Below are 18372 nucleotides of genomic sequence, written 5' to 3'. Positions count from 1 at the left end.
CAATTTATCAATTAACTATTGTTTTAATAAAGATTATAAATGTAATTAATTATTTTAAGAAAACTATAATTTGTTTTTATATTTGATTATTAATTATTTTTTAGAATATATATAAGGTTAAATTATCAGATATGTTATTCATATAACCATTCTAAAGCTTCGCTAAGTCCTTCCCCAGAGAAACAATTAGTTTCAAAGATTTAATAAAATATTTTGTCCTTATACTAGTCAATTCCAATATACTTTATAATTTCATCTTCTTAATATTTTTTTTTATCACTTTTATTTGCAATAATCAAAACAGGAATTATTTTTTATATTTAGTTTTGATTAAAAAATGTTTTTAGTTTAGACTATAGGAGTTCTTTTTCTTATAAATTGGAAGAGTCTATAACAATTATTAGCCCCTCATATATTGCCATGCAATGAGAAAACAAAGAATTAAAATTAAGCCTTCCACTAAAATCTGTTATTTAGAATTCAATATTATTATAATTAATTTGTACAATATCAATTCCATTATTTGGTAAAGTATGCAGTATTGTATTATATTTCCATTAATTTAAGATAGATGTTTTTCCTGTAAACTAGGCTCCTATCATCAAAAGTTTTATTGATCTTTATTTCGCTTTAGTAAAAGCAAAAAATGGTTAAAGCTGCCCCATTCTCTTTTTAATAAGCTCTTATTAGATTAAGTAAATTTGTCAATATAAAAAATATAAAAGATTTTCTTATGAGATATTCTGTCTGAAAGGAAAGTAGAATTTATTGAAGATAAATTCTTAATTACTTTTTTTTATTAAAAATAAGTGTATTGATAATTTAATTATAATTAATTAGATTGAACAATTTTAATCATTTTTCATTTGAATTTGTAATAGAAAACTCATAAAAATAACTTCAAATTACAAGATTTAAATTCAGTATTTAAAATATCATAATAAAATATTTAAAAATTCTTAAAATAAAATTTTTTTTTATTGCTCCTTAAAAAATCATAAGAAATATTATTTGAAAAGGAATAAAGTATTTATCAATTTAAATATCAGCTATCTTATGAATAAGTAATGTTTTTACAGAAATTCAATATACCATTAGTTTTATTTGATCATGTAGCTTTTATAATTTTATAATTTTAGATTATTAAATATAAAAAATGAAATGCTTTGATAGTGGTATTTAGATGGTAATAAAATAAAATTTAAGCCAATCAAATGTCTTTTAATCTATATTTTTCTTTATATTAGGATTGGTTTTATGTATTTAACAAATTAGTTGTTTATAATAAAACCAAAAAAGGCAAATAGCCTGATTTAGATTATATCAAATTTTAATTATTTTGTTAAGAATACTACTTTTGAAGTATTTATCAAATGGAAAATTCGGCTAATAAACGGAATCCAAATAGCTATGAAAAAAAGCAGAAAATTTATTATGAGCAAGAATAGGATGAAATATTTTCAAAATACCCTTTTTTTCATTAAGGAATTCCTGATTTACCTTAAGAGTTATACCCATTACCAAAGAGGAGAATGAATTATAAGATAGACGAATTATAGCAATAAGATAATAAAGGAAGATAAAGAAGAAGGAGCAGCAATATGATCACTGAGGAAATTCCAATTTACTTAAACTTTGCAAAAAATAATGGTTAGCAAGACTCTTCTGAAGAAAGGTATTTGTATCCTCAATTTACAAAAAAATAGCTAAAAGATTAAGAGAGAAATTTGTGCATTGCTAATGAGCAAAAAAAATAAACAAGTTAAAAAGTTAAAGATGAAAAGGAAACAAAAAAAAAGGCTTATTAGCAGTATTTAGAGTAAATGAATGACAAAATGTTTGATTAAGTTGTAGAAATGACAAAGATCCCAGAAAAAAAGATTCAAATAAACATGGATGAACAAGACATTTCGATCGAATTAGTAAATAAAAGTGATATTAGAAGAAAAGAAGAGGGAGATGAAGCATTTTATGAAAAAGAAAGAAACTTATTAGAAAAAAAGAGGACTCTCAAATAAAAATTAGTTGATAAATTCAAGATTAGACTGAATTTTGAAGCAGAAGAATTTTTAGATAAAAATGTTTATGATTTTTATAACAAATAATAAATAAATGAAATTAAATCCTTAAGAAAATAATCACTCGAGCTAAATCCATATTCATAGTAAAATGGTATTAATAAATCTAACAACAAGCAAAGCTAAGATAATAAAGTAAAAAGTTTGTATACTTAACAAAAAAATTCAGAAGGAGAATTGCCTTCTTCTCTTCAGTAGCAAATATCAAAAAACCATCAAAGAAAATTTAATAGTTTATAAACATCTCCAAGAATGAGTAATATCGAATAAAGTTATTTAAATCAACAAATTAAATAAGATAATAATTAAGTTTCTATTTAAGCTTTGATAAATCAATAGAAAAATGAATAAAACATACTAAATTATGGGTAATCATCTTATAATAATTAAAATATCTTAAACCCAATCATTATTAAGAATTCTACCAGGAATATTTTGAATAATTCTTAAAATTACAATATATAAAATAATCAAAATTAGTTATACAACGAAAACCAAAAAATTATTTAATAGAGCTAATAATGTAAATCAAGTAAATCTGTAGACGCTAATTCAACATAGGAAGGTAGTATAATTACAAGCAAAAGATTTAGTTTATTGAAAAAAATGAATGAAAAGTAATTTGATTCAGGATAAATTTCTACTTTATAAGACAGATTTAAGAACGAATAAACAACTTAGTTAACAGAATCATCTCCTAAAGTCATTCAGTTAAAAACTTCTCCTGGTAAGAGATTTAGAGAAGAAAGTCCATTTTTAACTTCAACCGTCAATTAATAAATATAAACAACTTAAAATGAATAATAAAAACCGTCTAAAAGCATATTAGAACTACCCATTAATTAATACCATATGCCAACAGAAGCCAGTTAGCAATATTCTCCAAATGCAAACGAAAGAAGTGGGAATTTATCACCTTTTTTGTATTAGAGTTCCTCAAGGAATTCAAGTTAATTTCCTCTAATATCTATAAAAAATAATAATCATAGGATAAATAGTAGCTTCAGCAGATATAAGGTGGTTTCTCCTCATTCTAATAGAAACAACATGTATTCTTTCTCGAAAGAAAACAGTAATTCTTCAATCCTTTAATAAAGTGGAGAAGCCTTAGAAGCTTTAAAAAAAGAAAATCAAAAACTTCTGAACAGCAAATATACAAGACAGCATGCTTAAATAATAAACAGTATAAGAAAAAAATCAATGCAAATTGAACAATCAATGAAAGAAACAGACGAATCATTTTAATAATTAGTAAGCAAAGTCAAGAATGAACAAGTTAAAATATTAACTAATTTAAATGTGGCTAAAGCACCTTAATCTGTTCAAATAAAACTAATTAATGATTTTTAAAACATTTTAAGTGTATATGGTGCACAGTTAAACTGAATTATCCCATTTTAATTGTTTTAAATAATGTAAATATTATATAAAAATTTATCTTATCATATTAAAAAAATTTTAATTAACTTTTTATTTGTTTTAATTTGTAAATAAATATCATGCAAATATAAAGATAAATATCTTAAAAAACTTATCAAGTGGTCTAAACTATATTTGATTTTTTATTTTCTATTTTTTAAGTTAAAAAATATGAAATTTGAAATAAAATATATTATATAATTTATTATTTTTATAATTCATATTGAAATTTAATTATATTAATACTTCTTTTGATAAAATAAAATAACCATTTTAACTCTTTAATATTATTAATTTATTGTCTTTCTCATATTAAAGTAGTATCTAAAATTATATTTTTTATTTAATAAATTCTGAATACTTCAGAGACATTAGCAACTAATTACTACAATGAAAGAGAAATGAAAAATTTATAGCTCTTTTTAATAATTTAATTTCATAAAATATGGATAAATAATCCTAATAGTGGTAATGATTATTTTTATAGAATTTTATAATAGTTTTTCATTTACTAACAATAAAAAAATAATAAGTAAATTAATTAATTTTCAATAATTTATATGTTGATAGTAAGAATTAGTTATGAAATAGAATTATAAAGAAAAATCACAAAATAAAAAAATAAAATTCTAAATACCAATTAAAAAAAATATTATTTTAGCTAAAACAAACCAAAAATTTTATATTTTAATTAATTATTTAATAACAGGAGAGAATCCTTAATCTATATTATTACTTTTAAATTTAAAACTTAGAATTTAAGAAATAAAGCATAATTAGATATTTAGTTTCTTTTGCTTAAAATATTTTTGTAATTTCAAAGTTTTTAGAAATTATTTAAAAAGAGTAAAATTTATCAAAAATAATATGATTTATTTAAAGTCAAACAATAATAAAAATAAAAGTATGTTAAGTATAGATTTATTTGTTTAAGCAAAAGATACTTTAATATTTTGATTATGGAATTAATTTAATAAATAATTTTATGAATAAAAATGGGTGATAGATTTAAATTTTACAAAGATTATATATGACTCAATAAAAAAGCATGAATCCATAATGTGAAGCAATAATTAAAAATATAATTTAGATTGTTTTTAAATAAAATTATGTTATCATTTAATCGTCACTTCTAAAAATTTTAAATAGATTGACAGATAAATAGTCAATTTCATAATATATAATCAAGATAATATGTAAATATTTGATATAGATTTTTCTAGTGAATATTAAATTTATAAAAATTGATGAAATCAAAACAATATTATGATAACATGTCACTAACATATATTGCTTTTGTAACATATAATAAATTACGTCAATAATTAATATAATCAATATTATTAAATGATTATGCTTAACTTTTTATTTAAGTATTTATCATTCAAATTATTAAAAATTAGTAATTGTAAGGTAAGTTTGATTTTTGATTTTGATTTTGACCCTACCAAAAAAAAAACTATTTAAAATAATTATAACAATAACCACTTTCTTAAAGACTTAACTTGAGAAAATTACAATAGTTATATTTATTTAATTACTTATCTTAGATAATAAAATTATTAATGTAAGTAAAATACCTAGTTAAGTATTCATTCATTATTGAAAGTTTTACATTCAGGTATATTCAATAGTTATAAATTCTAGAGTATAAAACCATTAATTTAATTTTTTAATTTATATTAAGTATATTACCAAACTAGTTTTTTTGTATTTTTTATAAAATTAATCAAGCAAATAAAATCTATAAATATAAATTATAAATTTACTAAAACAAATTAGATGTGTAACGATATTATCAAACAATAATATATAAAAGTAATACCAAAGTGAATTCTATTTATATCAAAATGCCTATAACTAAGGTATATTTAATTTATTATAAATTAACAAAATTTATCTTTATAATCATGAAATAAATTTTTAAAAAATTTAATTCAGGTGAAAAAGCTATAATTAGCATTTTTTTATTAATAATAATACCATCAATTAAAATTCTAAAAATATTGTATTTTTTTTCATTTTACTTTTATCATTATTTGTATATTGTAAGATGTAAAAAAAAAACATATATCAAAAAGATTAGCTTTATTCCAAACACATATAGATATGGATATGTGGAAGAAATTAATGGGTAAAAAATTTTGATATATTCTAATGAAAACTATTTATTAATTAGGCTCAAGGGATTACCAAATAAGATTAGATTTTAATATTTATCTATATCCGAACTGATTGAATGATAGAAATTAAATGCTTTCAAATCAAGTATAGTTTATATTAATTTGATTACACTGCAATCAGACATATAAAATTGATTACTTTGAAATATTATAACATTTTAATATTTTTTATTCAATATATTTAGCTAATTATTCAATTTCAATTTTGTTTTTGAGATTTATATTCTAGTTTTTAATGATTTATCAATATTATTTTTTAAGATTACTTCTATATTCTAAAATTAAAAATCAATTATTAATTTTTTTTTTTTTTTCCATACAAATGTATCTCAAATGTATTAAATAACTATTGTGAATGTTCATTGTTTTTTTTTTTGATTTTCTTTCAAATAATTTAATTGCTTTGAAATTCTAAAAATTAACCTTTACAAAAAGTAGTGAATAGTGAGTATTCATTTTTTTTTTTTTTGATAAGTTAAAGCAAACTAAAAATTATTTCATAAAAATAATTCAATCGATTAAATTTTAATCCTACTACTATCTTAATAAAATTTTAGGATATATTAACACTTAATAAATTGTAGATAAAACAAGAAATATATTTTATAAATAACTTTTCGAAATATTATGTATCATAAATTTTATAACCAATTTCTATAAATTCTAAAAGTCTTTCTAGAATAAATTAGTTTTATTATGAAATAATAGATTTGAGATGATTTCAGGTTGTTTTTGATATTTTATCAAATTGGTTAAAAAACACGAATATTTTTTATTATCAATGAGCACAAAAATTTCAAATAATATTTCTTTGTAATTTGGAGTAATCACAATTAAGTATTAGGGTTTTTTTAATATTGTAAAAAAATTACAGAGACTTTTAATCAATAATCGAAATTCACTTGAAATGTAAAATTTAACAAACTGGAAGCATAGTAATTCCACTTATTAATCATAGGAGTAACTTTTTCAAAAAAAATTTTAATTCTAGAAAGATATTGTTTGTTTATGTTTCAAAGTATGAAATTTATTTTTTTTATGCTTGACTTATTTTAGAAATTGCTAGTAACAACGCTAAATAACTGATTATAGATAGAATAGATAGTACTTGTTAAAAATTTTTGAGTTGACACTGTTTTAAATGTATTTTGAGATTAATTCCGATTTGTTGTTTCAAATAAAGTGAAAAAGAAAATCTAAAAGCTAATTTGAGATAGAAAAGGAGTTTCTTCTAAATTATCTTTGCTACTTAATTAAAATAAAATTTTACCTGATTTTTTGTTAAAAGAAAAAATATAAAAACAGGCTGATTAAGATTTAAAAAACTAATAGATAATCCTTGAAAGGTATTAAAATAAGTCAGTGAGATTGCTCTAATTATCATTTTATCAGCAAGAATAATAATTAGAATACTATCTTAGAAAAATAATAATAATGTAGATGATTAGAAATACACATTCAAATTCAGCAAAATGTTTATACTTTTCTCATTTTAATGGTGCGTTTATTTAAATTTTATTAAAGAAGTGTAATCTAAAAAAAAATTAAAATTTTTAAAAAAAGAATGAAGAAGAAATAACCTGTTCTAAAAAAAGATAATTATTAATTGTAATAAGATCTGCTGTTTCAGTCAGTCCAGAATTTTTCATAAAAAATTTAATAACTTGTAGAAAAATAAAAAACATAACTAACTCAATTTACATTAATTGATATCTTTAAAAGATCCTCAATCAAATTTTATGTTTGATTGTTTATTTGTTCAAGTTTTTCATTTTGTAAATAACTAATGGTTTCTGTTTTTACAATATATTAAAAAGTTATTTCGTTAAATTGAAATTATTTTTTTGAAATGAAATCATTTGTATTTAAAAATATTTAGGAAATGCAATCGTTAAACTTTCAAATAATAAATATTATTTAAAATGCATATGTTTAGCTTATTTTTATTATTTATCTAGTCACCACAGATAAAATAGAGTAAAATGTAATTTTTTAATTTTTTCACCAAACAATTTAAAATAGTTAATGAAACGAAAAATCTTTTAAATTGTAAGGTTAATGAGGAAATTTAAACTAACTGATGAAATTATAAATTTAGAAATAGATTGAAAATAATTATAAAATAGTAACTAAGTATTATCTATGATCAAGAGAAAGGTTAGCACAAAACTTCTGCTTAAGTTAAATATTTCCTCTCTAAATTAGAGTTTCTTTTTTTAGATTAGTTAATAATTTATCTTTATTTCGAGTTCTTTATGTTCTATAGATCATTATATATTTTATATCCATATAATTTAAGATAACCAGCACATAGAAATCTAATATTTTAAAAAACATTTATCAAAAAAAAAGCAATCACCTTTCTTATATTTAATTAAAACCATAGAATCCATCTATAGCCAGTGATTTAAATTTATTAATAAAAGAAATTGTGTGGTAAATCAATAACAATATGTTTCGTGCTTCATGTCCAAAATTATAATTTTTCAATTAGAAAAAATAATTACTGCTTAAATTCATCATGTTTATTATTTTAGGGATAATTTAAATTTTTTAAATTATGCTTTTAAATTTTTAGTATGATTTTTTCAGCAAAGTAAAAATTTCCTTTAAATTTTATATAATTATGACTTATTCATGAATGAAGAGAAAGATAATCAATCAATGTTTCTCTGATATTAAGCAAGTAGATCAGATTTTTATAATCAATATTTTTTTTAACTTACTAGTTAAAGCTATTAGAATTATTTCGTCTTTAATTTACTTTATCTTATAGTCTACTATACTTCTAATAATATTCTTGGCTATTACAAAACAAATACACCATTAATAAATATTTGAAATATTTAATTATAAAGCATGTGTAAATGAATTTTTGTGATCCATAAATTTAATTAAAACCTAAATTATTATGATTGTTTGGTTATACTTAGGCATGAATAAAATATGAAGCTGGTCACAACTTACAAATTAAAGCTGCACCTTTTTCTTTAATCAGTAATGTGCCAGTACTGCTAAAAGAAATCCCTAAATATATGACTAATTTATTTATTAGTTATATACCCTAGGAAGACTCAAAAAATTAAAAATGGAGTATTCTAACTTAGCGAATTATTGGGTAGAATATCAAAATCAGATAAATAGAGAAAAACAACAAATACTGGATTAATAAATATATTCGTATATTAGCATGCGCTAGAACTGAGCATAGATATTTCAAGTATTGATCAGGAAAAAATAATTATTTGCTATTAAATGTAAATTTGTTATTATGAGTAAATAAATCACTCTTGGCGGAATTAGTATAAAGAGTCTTTATATAGATCGATACATACACTGAAATAGCAAAACTAAATTTATTTACATTTTTAAAAGATTTATTAATAGATTATTTTGATTCAGCAAGCAGTACTTTAAGGGTCTAAATTTATTAAGTGGATTTCCTTTTCCTAAAATTTACATATTTTTAAAAATAATATGTTTTTTTGCATTTTACAAACAAAGTGAGAAATAAGCTTGACTTAACTTAAAAATGATTAACACTCTTGCATTATTATTAAAAAGTATATTTATTGCACATTAAATTATGAGTCAATTAAAAAATTGTGAGGAGGATATTGATTTTAAATACTTGATTAATTGTTCTTTTGGAATTGTTTGAAAAGGTTACAAGATTTATTTTTCCTAATTTAATAAGTGAAAGCAAAAGAGGGGAGGAGAACAATTAAAAAATATAAAGGCACACATAAATATTGATAGATAAGTTAATAAAGTGATAAAAAAGCTAACTAACCAAATACATATTTTGCTTGATGAGAATGTATAAAATTTGTTAAATATTTGGCAGCAGACACTCACTAAATTATAATAGATGCAGGTTTAATCAAATGGAGGATTTACGCTATATAACAAATTAAATCAAGTAAAGCATAAATCTTAACTTTTTTAATTTTTATTGCGACATATCTTAATTAAATTCTTTTATTTCATTTTTTATTAAGGATTACAGTGAGGAGAGTATTGTGGAAAAATCTATTGAATATTCAAAATTTTAATTGATATTTCACAGATTCTCAATTCTAATTTCTTTTGTAAATCGTTTATTGATTTTTTATATATTTTAGAATTCATCAAATTAAGAAAAGGTATAGGAAAAAGAGAGAGAAAAATTAGTTTGTATTTACTGCTATTTACAAATAATAAATTTAACTCTCGTAATGCGAGTTTACAGTAGTACAATCAATCTTAAATACTAATGAACTAATTAATATTGCGAATTGATAAACTATAAATACCATAAAAATTAAATTGCATTTGACCAATTTTTAATTAGCTTATTTTCAAATACCATTCTAGTAAATTTCTTAAATTATTATTTTAAGAGACTTCTATAGGATGGCTCCTTTAAGGATTATTTTTTATTTTTTTTTATTTTATGTGAAGTTTACAAAACAAGGGAAAATCATACAAATAGGAACAAATAGTCTTGCTTTTTTATGTTTTTAGTATGCGAATATCTCATCTAAATAAAGGGAGTTAGTTATTTAATTGCAAATTTTAATTCATTAAACTAATTATCTAACAAATTTTTGATAGTTGATTTAATTTACATTTACACCAATGTATATTGAAATGAATTTTCCAAAAATAAGTCTTATCAATAAAACCTCTTGATCAATTTATTTATGTGTAAACTCCTCAGAATATTAGCAATGGCATTCGCAAAGTAGATCTGATTAAATAAAATGTAAAACAAAATATTTTTAGAAATATCACCTAAACTCTATAATTACTCCTAAATTATTATTTTACTATTACCATAATGCTAGTTAGAACCTTGAAATTTTATGAGGCCAGCAAAAAATTACACTTAAAATCCGAAGATAAGTTAATTTTATTGTCTCTTCTATGCTTTTAAAATTTTAAGTAACTAGGAGCTTTCATTCTTTTGTGAGAATTAATGAACAAACAGGATTTTTAAAACTAAAAACCTTTTATGAGGGAAAGTTAACTTTATATAACTACAGTTTATTATTCACGCCAGACTGATTATGAATTAGGAAAGCAAATAAAATAAGATAGAAATTAAATCAGAATTAAGATAGTGGAAAGCGGTAGGGTTAACAAATAATTTTTAAGCAAAGGGTATGTCAATCTATCTACTATTTTAATTAATTTAAGCGCAGCTTAATTTTTGATAATAACAAATATTCTCATATTTATAGATAAATGAATGACTAACAAACAATTAATTAGATTCTTTTTTATTATTCTTACTTACCTTTATTTTTTACATGATTTTTATTGAATTCATTTATTTATTTATTTGGCTGGGCTATAAAAAATGACAAGCAAAATAAATTATTAAGACAGAGAGATTCATTGATTTCACTTGGGGAATGAATAAACAAAAGAATGAATGAATATACTTCAAATTGAAATTAAATTTTGCACTCAGATTTAATTGCTCTTCTAACCAATTAATTCATTCATCAACCAAAATTCTCTCTATTGATTTATATGCACATTTATTTATTAGCATTTATAAATTAAGTTTCAAACAGAATTTCGACCTATTTCATGTAAATTAAAAAGTGATCGCGAATAACTATGAATTTGATATAATTTAATCCAAACAAAAAAAAATTAAAAGCAACAAAAAAATCACTCACAATTTTAATTAAATCAAATAAACATAATATAATACAAATAAATGAGCTACAAAATGGAATCATCAATTGACTCAAATTCCTCCAAGACCTCTAACTATTACAACGAAGTCTATGAAGACTTCAGAAGACAAGCCTTAGATTTTTATGGATCTGAACATTCTTAAAATCTCCTCTCCACTGATGTCGAGAAGTGCTTAAAAAAGAGAGCTGATGCCTTTATTAACAAAGAAAGAAAGAGTCTCTTCTTATTCCCCTGCATCAACGATCTCTCTAACGTCCCTGACGATGATGATGAGCCCAGCATTCCTTAGAAGTGCTTGGAAAGTCTCTTCGGCAGCAAAGTCAAGGTTAGCTTGAGCAGAAGAAGTAGTGATGCTGAATCAACAAACTCTTCTGAAATAAAAGACTTATCCTCAATAGTTCAATCTAAATAAGCCTTATTCAGAAAAAATCAAGAATCTTTCTGAATAAAAATTAATGAAACTGCTAATTAAAAATATTCTGAATAAACAAGCTTTTATTGAAGGATTTTCATTTGAAACTTCTTTCATTTCAACTACTATCCAAAACTAATTTGAAAGAATACTTGGTTAGGCTGATAATAACTGTTGAAAAAAGATTTAGATTAAAATTAATTCTTAATTATGATTAGATTTTATCTTATTGATTATTAATTACTGCTAATTTAGATATAAAAGAAATACAATAATTATTACTATAGCCACTGCAACCACTACTAATATTTACTTGAAAAAGCTTTAAATTATCATAAATAAATGCATTCAAACAATCGAATAAAATAAATAGCTTAAAGTAAATAAAACCAAAATGAAAGTATTCTAAAAATAGTTAAATACTAATTCACTAATCTTATTAATAACAAATTTATTTAAACATATATAAACCCATTTAATCAACTATTTATTTATAAAATTTTGTACTTAATTCATATCTACATGTATAAAGATTGCTTTTAATAATTTAATAATATTCATTCAATTCCATTTCTCAAAATTTCAAAAAATTCAAATTGCCTTAGTAAATGTCATAATTTTTTTTACTGCTCACCTATTAAATCGTTGATATAGTTAGCTAATTTTTTTATACAAATAAGTTCTTAATTATTATTAATCCATTTAAAGTGAGATAAAATACTCCAATTAATAAGAGATCTATTTTAAGAAAAGGATCTTATTGTTAGTCTTATAATAGAAATTTAAATATGATGCAATAAATAACTCCTCAAAATCCCTTCAAGTATTTAAAAATAATCTTGACTTCACATAAATTATTAACAATCTGAATAATGACAACAGAATTTGAATTATTAATAGGCCTTTAATTAGAATAAATAATAATTATAAATTGATTGTTTGATTGAGTGGCTACCGAAAGTAATAAAAATAAGATAACGATTAGTTTATCTAAAAAAACACTAGCTTAACTTAAATAATTAGCTACTTTTAAAAATTATCAAGGTATACGAACTTGTATATTCTTATATGGCGATGGGTTGTAAGTTAAGTTAGCTACGTCTCTTTGTTAAAAATAATCAATTAAATTTTATAAACATAGGTGTTAGCTATTTATATTCACTAACAAAAAAATTAAAAATATGTTTTTTCTTTCCATTCATTATTAAATACAATACAAACATTCATAATAAAATAGAAGAAAATATAACAAAGAGAAATAAAAAAATAAATAAATATTCTGGCGAAATAAAAAATTAACAAATCAAAATAGGACTTACTTCCTTCTCTATTTCAGAAAGTAAATAAATTATTTCTTCCCTTAATATACAAAAAAAAATCTTAATGTGTAAATTTAAAATCACAAAAAATTTAAAAAAATTAATTGGAATTCTTAACGTTAGAGTGTAGACCTTTAACATGTTTCGTATATTTTATTTTTATAATAAAAAATGTCCATCATGATCTTGTTTTAAAATTAAAAAAATAAGGGTATTTAATACTTTATTTCATTTTAGATATTATCACCAAAGTAATGCTAATTTAATCAAAGACTAATTTTGTATTGAAATATATATAAAACTCCAATTTTTATATCAAAAATGCTTTTGATAAGGGAATAAGGAGAATGCTTCAATAAAATGAATAATACTAATTTTAAAAAATATTCTCTAATAAAAATTTCTATATTATTATGACTATACAGTCTTAATGACAAGCATTATAATAGTAGCTTCAAAAGCAACATTTAAATAGAAACAAATATTTATTGTTATAAAAAGCCATTTTTAATTCATTACAAAATAAATATTGGGGAAAACAAAGTATTTCTAGAGTAGTAAACTAAAAAGTTAAGTAAAATTAGAATAAATTTATCTTGCTAAAATAATAAATACATTAAAATTTATAATTATTAGCAATTTTATCATATTATTTAGGGTTCATAGGTTATATTTGAAATAATGTAAACTAAGCAACTGCAAAAATATTACTTCCAAATCTCTAATACAAATAGAAAATACTATTTAAATAATTAAAATAATGATGCTTACAGAAGCAAAATAGTTTTTATAAAGGTTCGTTTAAATACAATATTAGTATTAGGTTGTTTTGATAAAGATAGATAAAAAATATTATAAAGTAAAGTAAAGTGATCTACAAAAGAAGTGTGGGGAATTATTAAATAACACTAATATAAATAAAAATTTGATTTATTTGTGATTATAATGGTAATATTTTTTAAATAATTTAAAAGTTCTATTGTTCATCAATGAATTCTTTTACATCCATAATATCGCAATTTTTAAATGATTATAATAAAAGAGGCAATTGGGTATTTAATATTAAAAGGAGAGCGAATACTTACATCATTTTTATATTTCTATTATTTATAATTTAAGAAGAGACTAGAAAAAAACTATTGTTGCATTATTAATAAAATAAATTATGGATATGATAAGGAGTTTACAATCTTTAGTAGTCCTAAATAAATTTTCATACTTTTTTATATTCTAAATATTATCTTCGCCTTCTTTATATGCATCACTTGCCTCTATTAATTTACACATATTTTTTAATGATGATTCATTTAATTAAATAAATGCTAAGAAAATTCTTTGACTTCCTAGTTTATAATTTTAATTTTTAAAATAGTTCTGAAATAGCTTCTAAATTCGATGAGAATTATTAAATCTACATATAGTCTAATTTTCCTCAATTTATCATTTAAATCCTATTTCCTAAAATCTTTTTATAAAATATGTAATAAAAGAAAATTGGATAAATTTAATAGTTTCAACTCTTATCAATATTTGTTTCAATAATCTCCACAAATTATTTGAGGATAAAAATCAGTAGTAATCGCTAAAAATTTGCATTACTTAACAATATTCACAAACTATAAAAAGCAAAAACCTGATTATTACCCCCAAATATATGTATTTTAGAAAAACCCAAAAAAAAAAGTGATTATTTGTCTGTAAAATATATACCTTTTTAAAGTGACATATTAATAGAAAGCGTTACAACATTTAATTTTCATAGATTTTGTTCATTTAACGAATAGGTATTAAAAATAAATGATTATTTACTATATCTCTTAAGAATTTTTATAATCAATTTATAAATTCTACATTATTTTAAAGCCATAATTAATTTTGTTACTCTCAATTTAGAGAAGCTAAAAAATAGCTATCTTGTCAATAAATTTATTTCTATAGTTTCTATTGTTTATTTTATCCTTTAATTTATCTAAAATACTTATAAATATTATTAACAGAATTTAGATATTTGGATTTTTGTATTTTTTAACAAAGTAACTTCTTTATGCTCATTTATATAATAATATATAGCAGTGATTTTTAATCATTTTATTTAAAATTCTAATAATAACTCAATCAACTTACACATAGAATTTGATCATAAATGAAAAAAAAATAGTTATAGTTAATTTTTTATTATTATTAATGAAGTAAAAAATTAATATATATTTTGTAATTATCAGATCATCAATCCATCGATTGATCGATTGATTATTATTATTTTAATGATAAATTTTACTATGAGAAATCAATTCATTTAAGCCTTCTTCTCTCTTAATTTAAGATATGACATATTTTTTGGTAAATAATTAAAATTTATATCGATAATGAATCTATTTAGTCGTATTTATTGAAATAACGGGACGCTGTTTCATATTTATTTTAATTTATGGGTTTTGTTTTGAAATTTTTCAGCTAAAAATAGTGTAATAAATACATTAGCTCTTCAAAATAGTATGAAAATCCATTTATTAGTGGGTATTATTTCCTATTTTTAAATATCTGATTAATAAATACATCAGTTTAAGTATATTCCTGTGAACTTTACAGTTTATTAAATATAGAATAAATCTTTATTTTTTATATTCGTTTTTTATTCAAGTATAATACTCTAAAATAATAGTGATTCAGTAATTATAGCGTTTAAAAAAATCGTGTTATGAGTTAGTGAAATAATCTAAAAGCTAACAAATGCATGCAGCTTTATTGATAAAGAAGAAGAAAGGCTCAAATAAATAGGTGTTTGAAATAGCATTCAGTTGCTAAATCATGAATTAAAAGTAAAAATAAAAATATGTACAGCTTTTGAATAATTAATTTTGTGGTAAGTAGAATATAAATTAAACGTGATTATACATAATAATATGTATCAGAAAAATTTTATTAATTATTATACAATTACAATTAAGTCTTTAAGCTAAATAGAAACAAAAATTTATTTAATTATTTTTATTATCAATTTTCCTTTGTTGATAAATTTACTTCAATTTTGAAAATTTAGTGATCAATATTTCTTTTAAATAAATAAATAAGTGATCTACTAACTTAATTTTTTTGCTCTTAACAACATAATTATTATAGTATATTTTTAATTTTTGATCAATATTTAATAATTTAAGTTATAATGATTGATGGTGACAAATGATATTTAAATTTCAATCATCAAGTTAAGTTAGAGCCGCTACACCTCTCTTAATCCAGTGCTTTGGCTAATGTTCTTGGGCTATAGGTAAATACATGCTCATTACAAAATTTGTAGAATGACCAGTAGTACTTAATGTACCAGCTCTACGAGATGTCTTGTAAACAGGGCATTCATATACCTTTTTAAAATAAGTTTTTAGCATTAATAAAATTCATATAAAAATATTTAATTAATAAATTAGATTACAGTTTTATCATTCTCATAATCTCTTCTCTCTTCGGTAGGTAATAGCCAGATGTAAGGTGCCTTTGAGCTCAAAACCTTTGGTAGAGATTCATCTAATACCTTTTTTTAAAAATTAAATCTTACTTAGTAAACAGAATTAATTGGAATATAAAACTTTATAATTCCACTTTACATAATTGATGTGTAATTTATTAAAAATTAACTGTTTTAAATTTAAATAAATAAAATAATAATCATTCAGAAAATAAGTGGAAAAATGTTTTTTAGTTTTTTAATTTTAAATAAATCAATTTTATGTTAGGTTGAGAAAAAAATTTTCATTTTAAAACAATTTAAACTTGTTATTAAATAAATTAGTTATTAAATAATAAATTACTTGTTTTTCATTGTTCCACCTTGCTCCTTCAAAGAAAAGACCATATACATAACAACCATCTTGAGGGGCTACAGTGACATCATATTCTTTGCTATCTTCTTTTATTACAAAGAAATCGAAAGAAAGAGTATCGATAGGTATTTTATACTATTGTTAGGGAATATAAATTGTTTCTAGTTTAAATATTTTTTAAAAACTAAATATTACTTTTCTAGCAAAATTTTAAAGAGTTCCAGTTAAGAAGGATTGTGTAAAGAAAAATCCAGAAATCCAGAAACTAGGAGGAGCACCTTTTTAAATCCATTCATCCATTTCTCTCAATCTATCACAGAAATCGTTAATCCAAGAACCAAGTGGTTTGAGTGAAGGATATGAAACCTAAAAAAAGTTTTTAAAATTATAGTTAATTAAATATTGGTAGAATTATTATAATATATCAACGTTTTGAGCATTATTTACTGAATTCACATTAAAATATTGAGGTACAAGTAATAAATTTATGCGAATTAAGTGATTGAATTTTTTAATCCAACATTACATATTTATAACATGAGGTAAAATAATAAATTGTCCTAATAAAATTTAGTTACTTGCTTACAAAAGTAATATAAATCTATAATTAATTGTAAAAAATAAAATTTTGGTATGTATTTACTGTATACTAAATTATGTTTATGGGGTAAATTCAAAATTTATTTTCAAATTTTATTTTAATATATCTCAGTTGTAAAAAAGTTTTTAGAACTAGCTTATCAATCATTCAATTCATTAATTAATAGTTAATTTAATTTATTTTACTGGACTTTTTTTATTACACTAAAATTTTTTTATATCTATCTTTGCTAGTTAAATTAAATTCGATCTAGCTTATATTTGATGATGAAATGCTTTTATTTTGCTTCAGTACAACTAAATTTTATGGATGGATATAAAATAAATTAATTTAGATTTTTTCCAGTTTAACTTTACACACTTCATATTAAGATTTTAATTTCTTACATTATTTGTGAAAAAAATACAATTTTTACTACTAATTGCTTATTTTTTTAAGATTTTGAATAATTTATCCATTAAAATTTCAGATATTTTGGAAATTTTTATTTTTATTTTCTAAATGTATCAAAAACATTTTATTTATCAAGTTTATTTAAAAATCTTTGTATTTATATCACATTATTTTATAAGTTTTATAAGTATTGAATTTAAAATTACCTTATGCCAAATATCTGGTACTTTATTATCGAAAACACTGTTAAATACTTCTTCTAAGTCAGAAGACATGACTAATAAACCATCAATTGCTTTTCCTACATTAACCAAGCTAACTTTGACAGTATTTAGAAGTTTGTTGAATCTAGTTTTGAGTACAAAAATATATTAATATAAAATTTTTAGTTTTAAATATATTAAACCTGATTAGTTCTTGTTACAACACTGTATTCATAGACTCTTCGTAAGAAA

The 18372-nt window shown here is 21.1% G+C and overlaps 5 protein-coding genes across 5 annotated transcripts in view; 3 read left to right on the top strand and 2 right to left on the bottom strand. All coding sequences in view use genetic code 6, as the record gives it.

Moving 5' to 3' along the window:
* Positions 1-125: 125 nt before the first annotated feature.
* On the bottom strand, positions 126-665 carry TTHERM_00253467 (ADP-ribosylation factor; the record flags this gene model as incomplete). The annotated part of the gene is made up of 1 exon (XM_001471362.1): positions 126-665. One exon carries the CDS (start codon positions 663-665, stop codon positions 126-128), a length of 540 nt encoding a protein of 179 aa, XP_001471412.1.
* Positions 666-1373: 708 nt separating this feature from the next.
* TTHERM_000253466 (hypothetical protein) lies at positions 1374-3464 on the top strand (the record flags this gene model as incomplete). Its single annotated transcript, XM_012798390.1, has 1 exon — positions 1374-3464. The coding sequence occupies one exon, from the start codon at positions 1374-1376 to the stop codon at positions 3462-3464; it is 2091 nt and encodes a 696-aa protein (XP_012653844.1).
* Positions 3465-9465: 6001 nt separating this feature from the next.
* Positions 9466-9961, top strand: TTHERM_000253465 (hypothetical protein; the record flags this gene model as incomplete). Its single annotated transcript, XM_012798389.1, has 2 exons — positions 9466-9602; positions 9805-9961. The coding sequence occupies exons 1-2, from the start codon at positions 9493-9495 to the stop codon at positions 9959-9961; spliced, it is 267 nt and encodes an 88-aa protein (XP_012653843.1). The 5' UTR covers positions 9466-9492.
* Positions 9962-11393: 1432 nt separating this feature from the next.
* On the top strand, positions 11394-11819 carry TTHERM_00253430 (hypothetical protein; the record flags this gene model as incomplete). Its single annotated transcript, XM_001019095.3, has 1 exon — positions 11394-11819. The coding sequence occupies one exon, from the start codon at positions 11394-11396 to the stop codon at positions 11817-11819; it is 426 nt and encodes a 141-aa protein (XP_001019095.1).
* A 4480-nt stretch (positions 11820-16299) lies between these two features.
* TTHERM_00252430 (axonemal dynein heavy chain) overlaps positions 16300-18372 on the bottom strand; it is a gene marked incomplete at both ends in the record, with an annotated part of 16883 nt that continues 14810 nt past the window's right edge. The window contains 6 exons of the mRNA XM_001019094.3: positions 16300-16467; positions 16536-16634; positions 16912-17058; positions 17119-17289; positions 18124-18265; positions 18324-18372. The exon at positions 18324-18372 is cut by the window's right edge and continues 238 nt beyond it. Of these exons, the coding sequence (XP_001019094.3) occupies positions 16300-16467; positions 16536-16634; positions 16912-17058; positions 17119-17289; positions 18124-18265; positions 18324-18372 (776 nt within the window). The remainder of the gene's footprint in view (positions 16468-16535; positions 16635-16911; positions 17059-17118; positions 17290-18123; positions 18266-18323) is intronic.

Source organism: Tetrahymena thermophila (genome assembly GCF_000189635.1).
Source record: "Tetrahymena thermophila SB210 genomic scaffold scf_8254590, whole genome shotgun sequence".
Classification (NCBI taxonomy): Eukaryota; Ciliophora; class Oligohymenophorea; order Hymenostomatida; family Tetrahymenidae; genus Tetrahymena; species Tetrahymena thermophila.
Note: the sequence above shows the minus strand (reverse complement) of the source record. Positions and strands in the feature narration are given on the sequence as shown.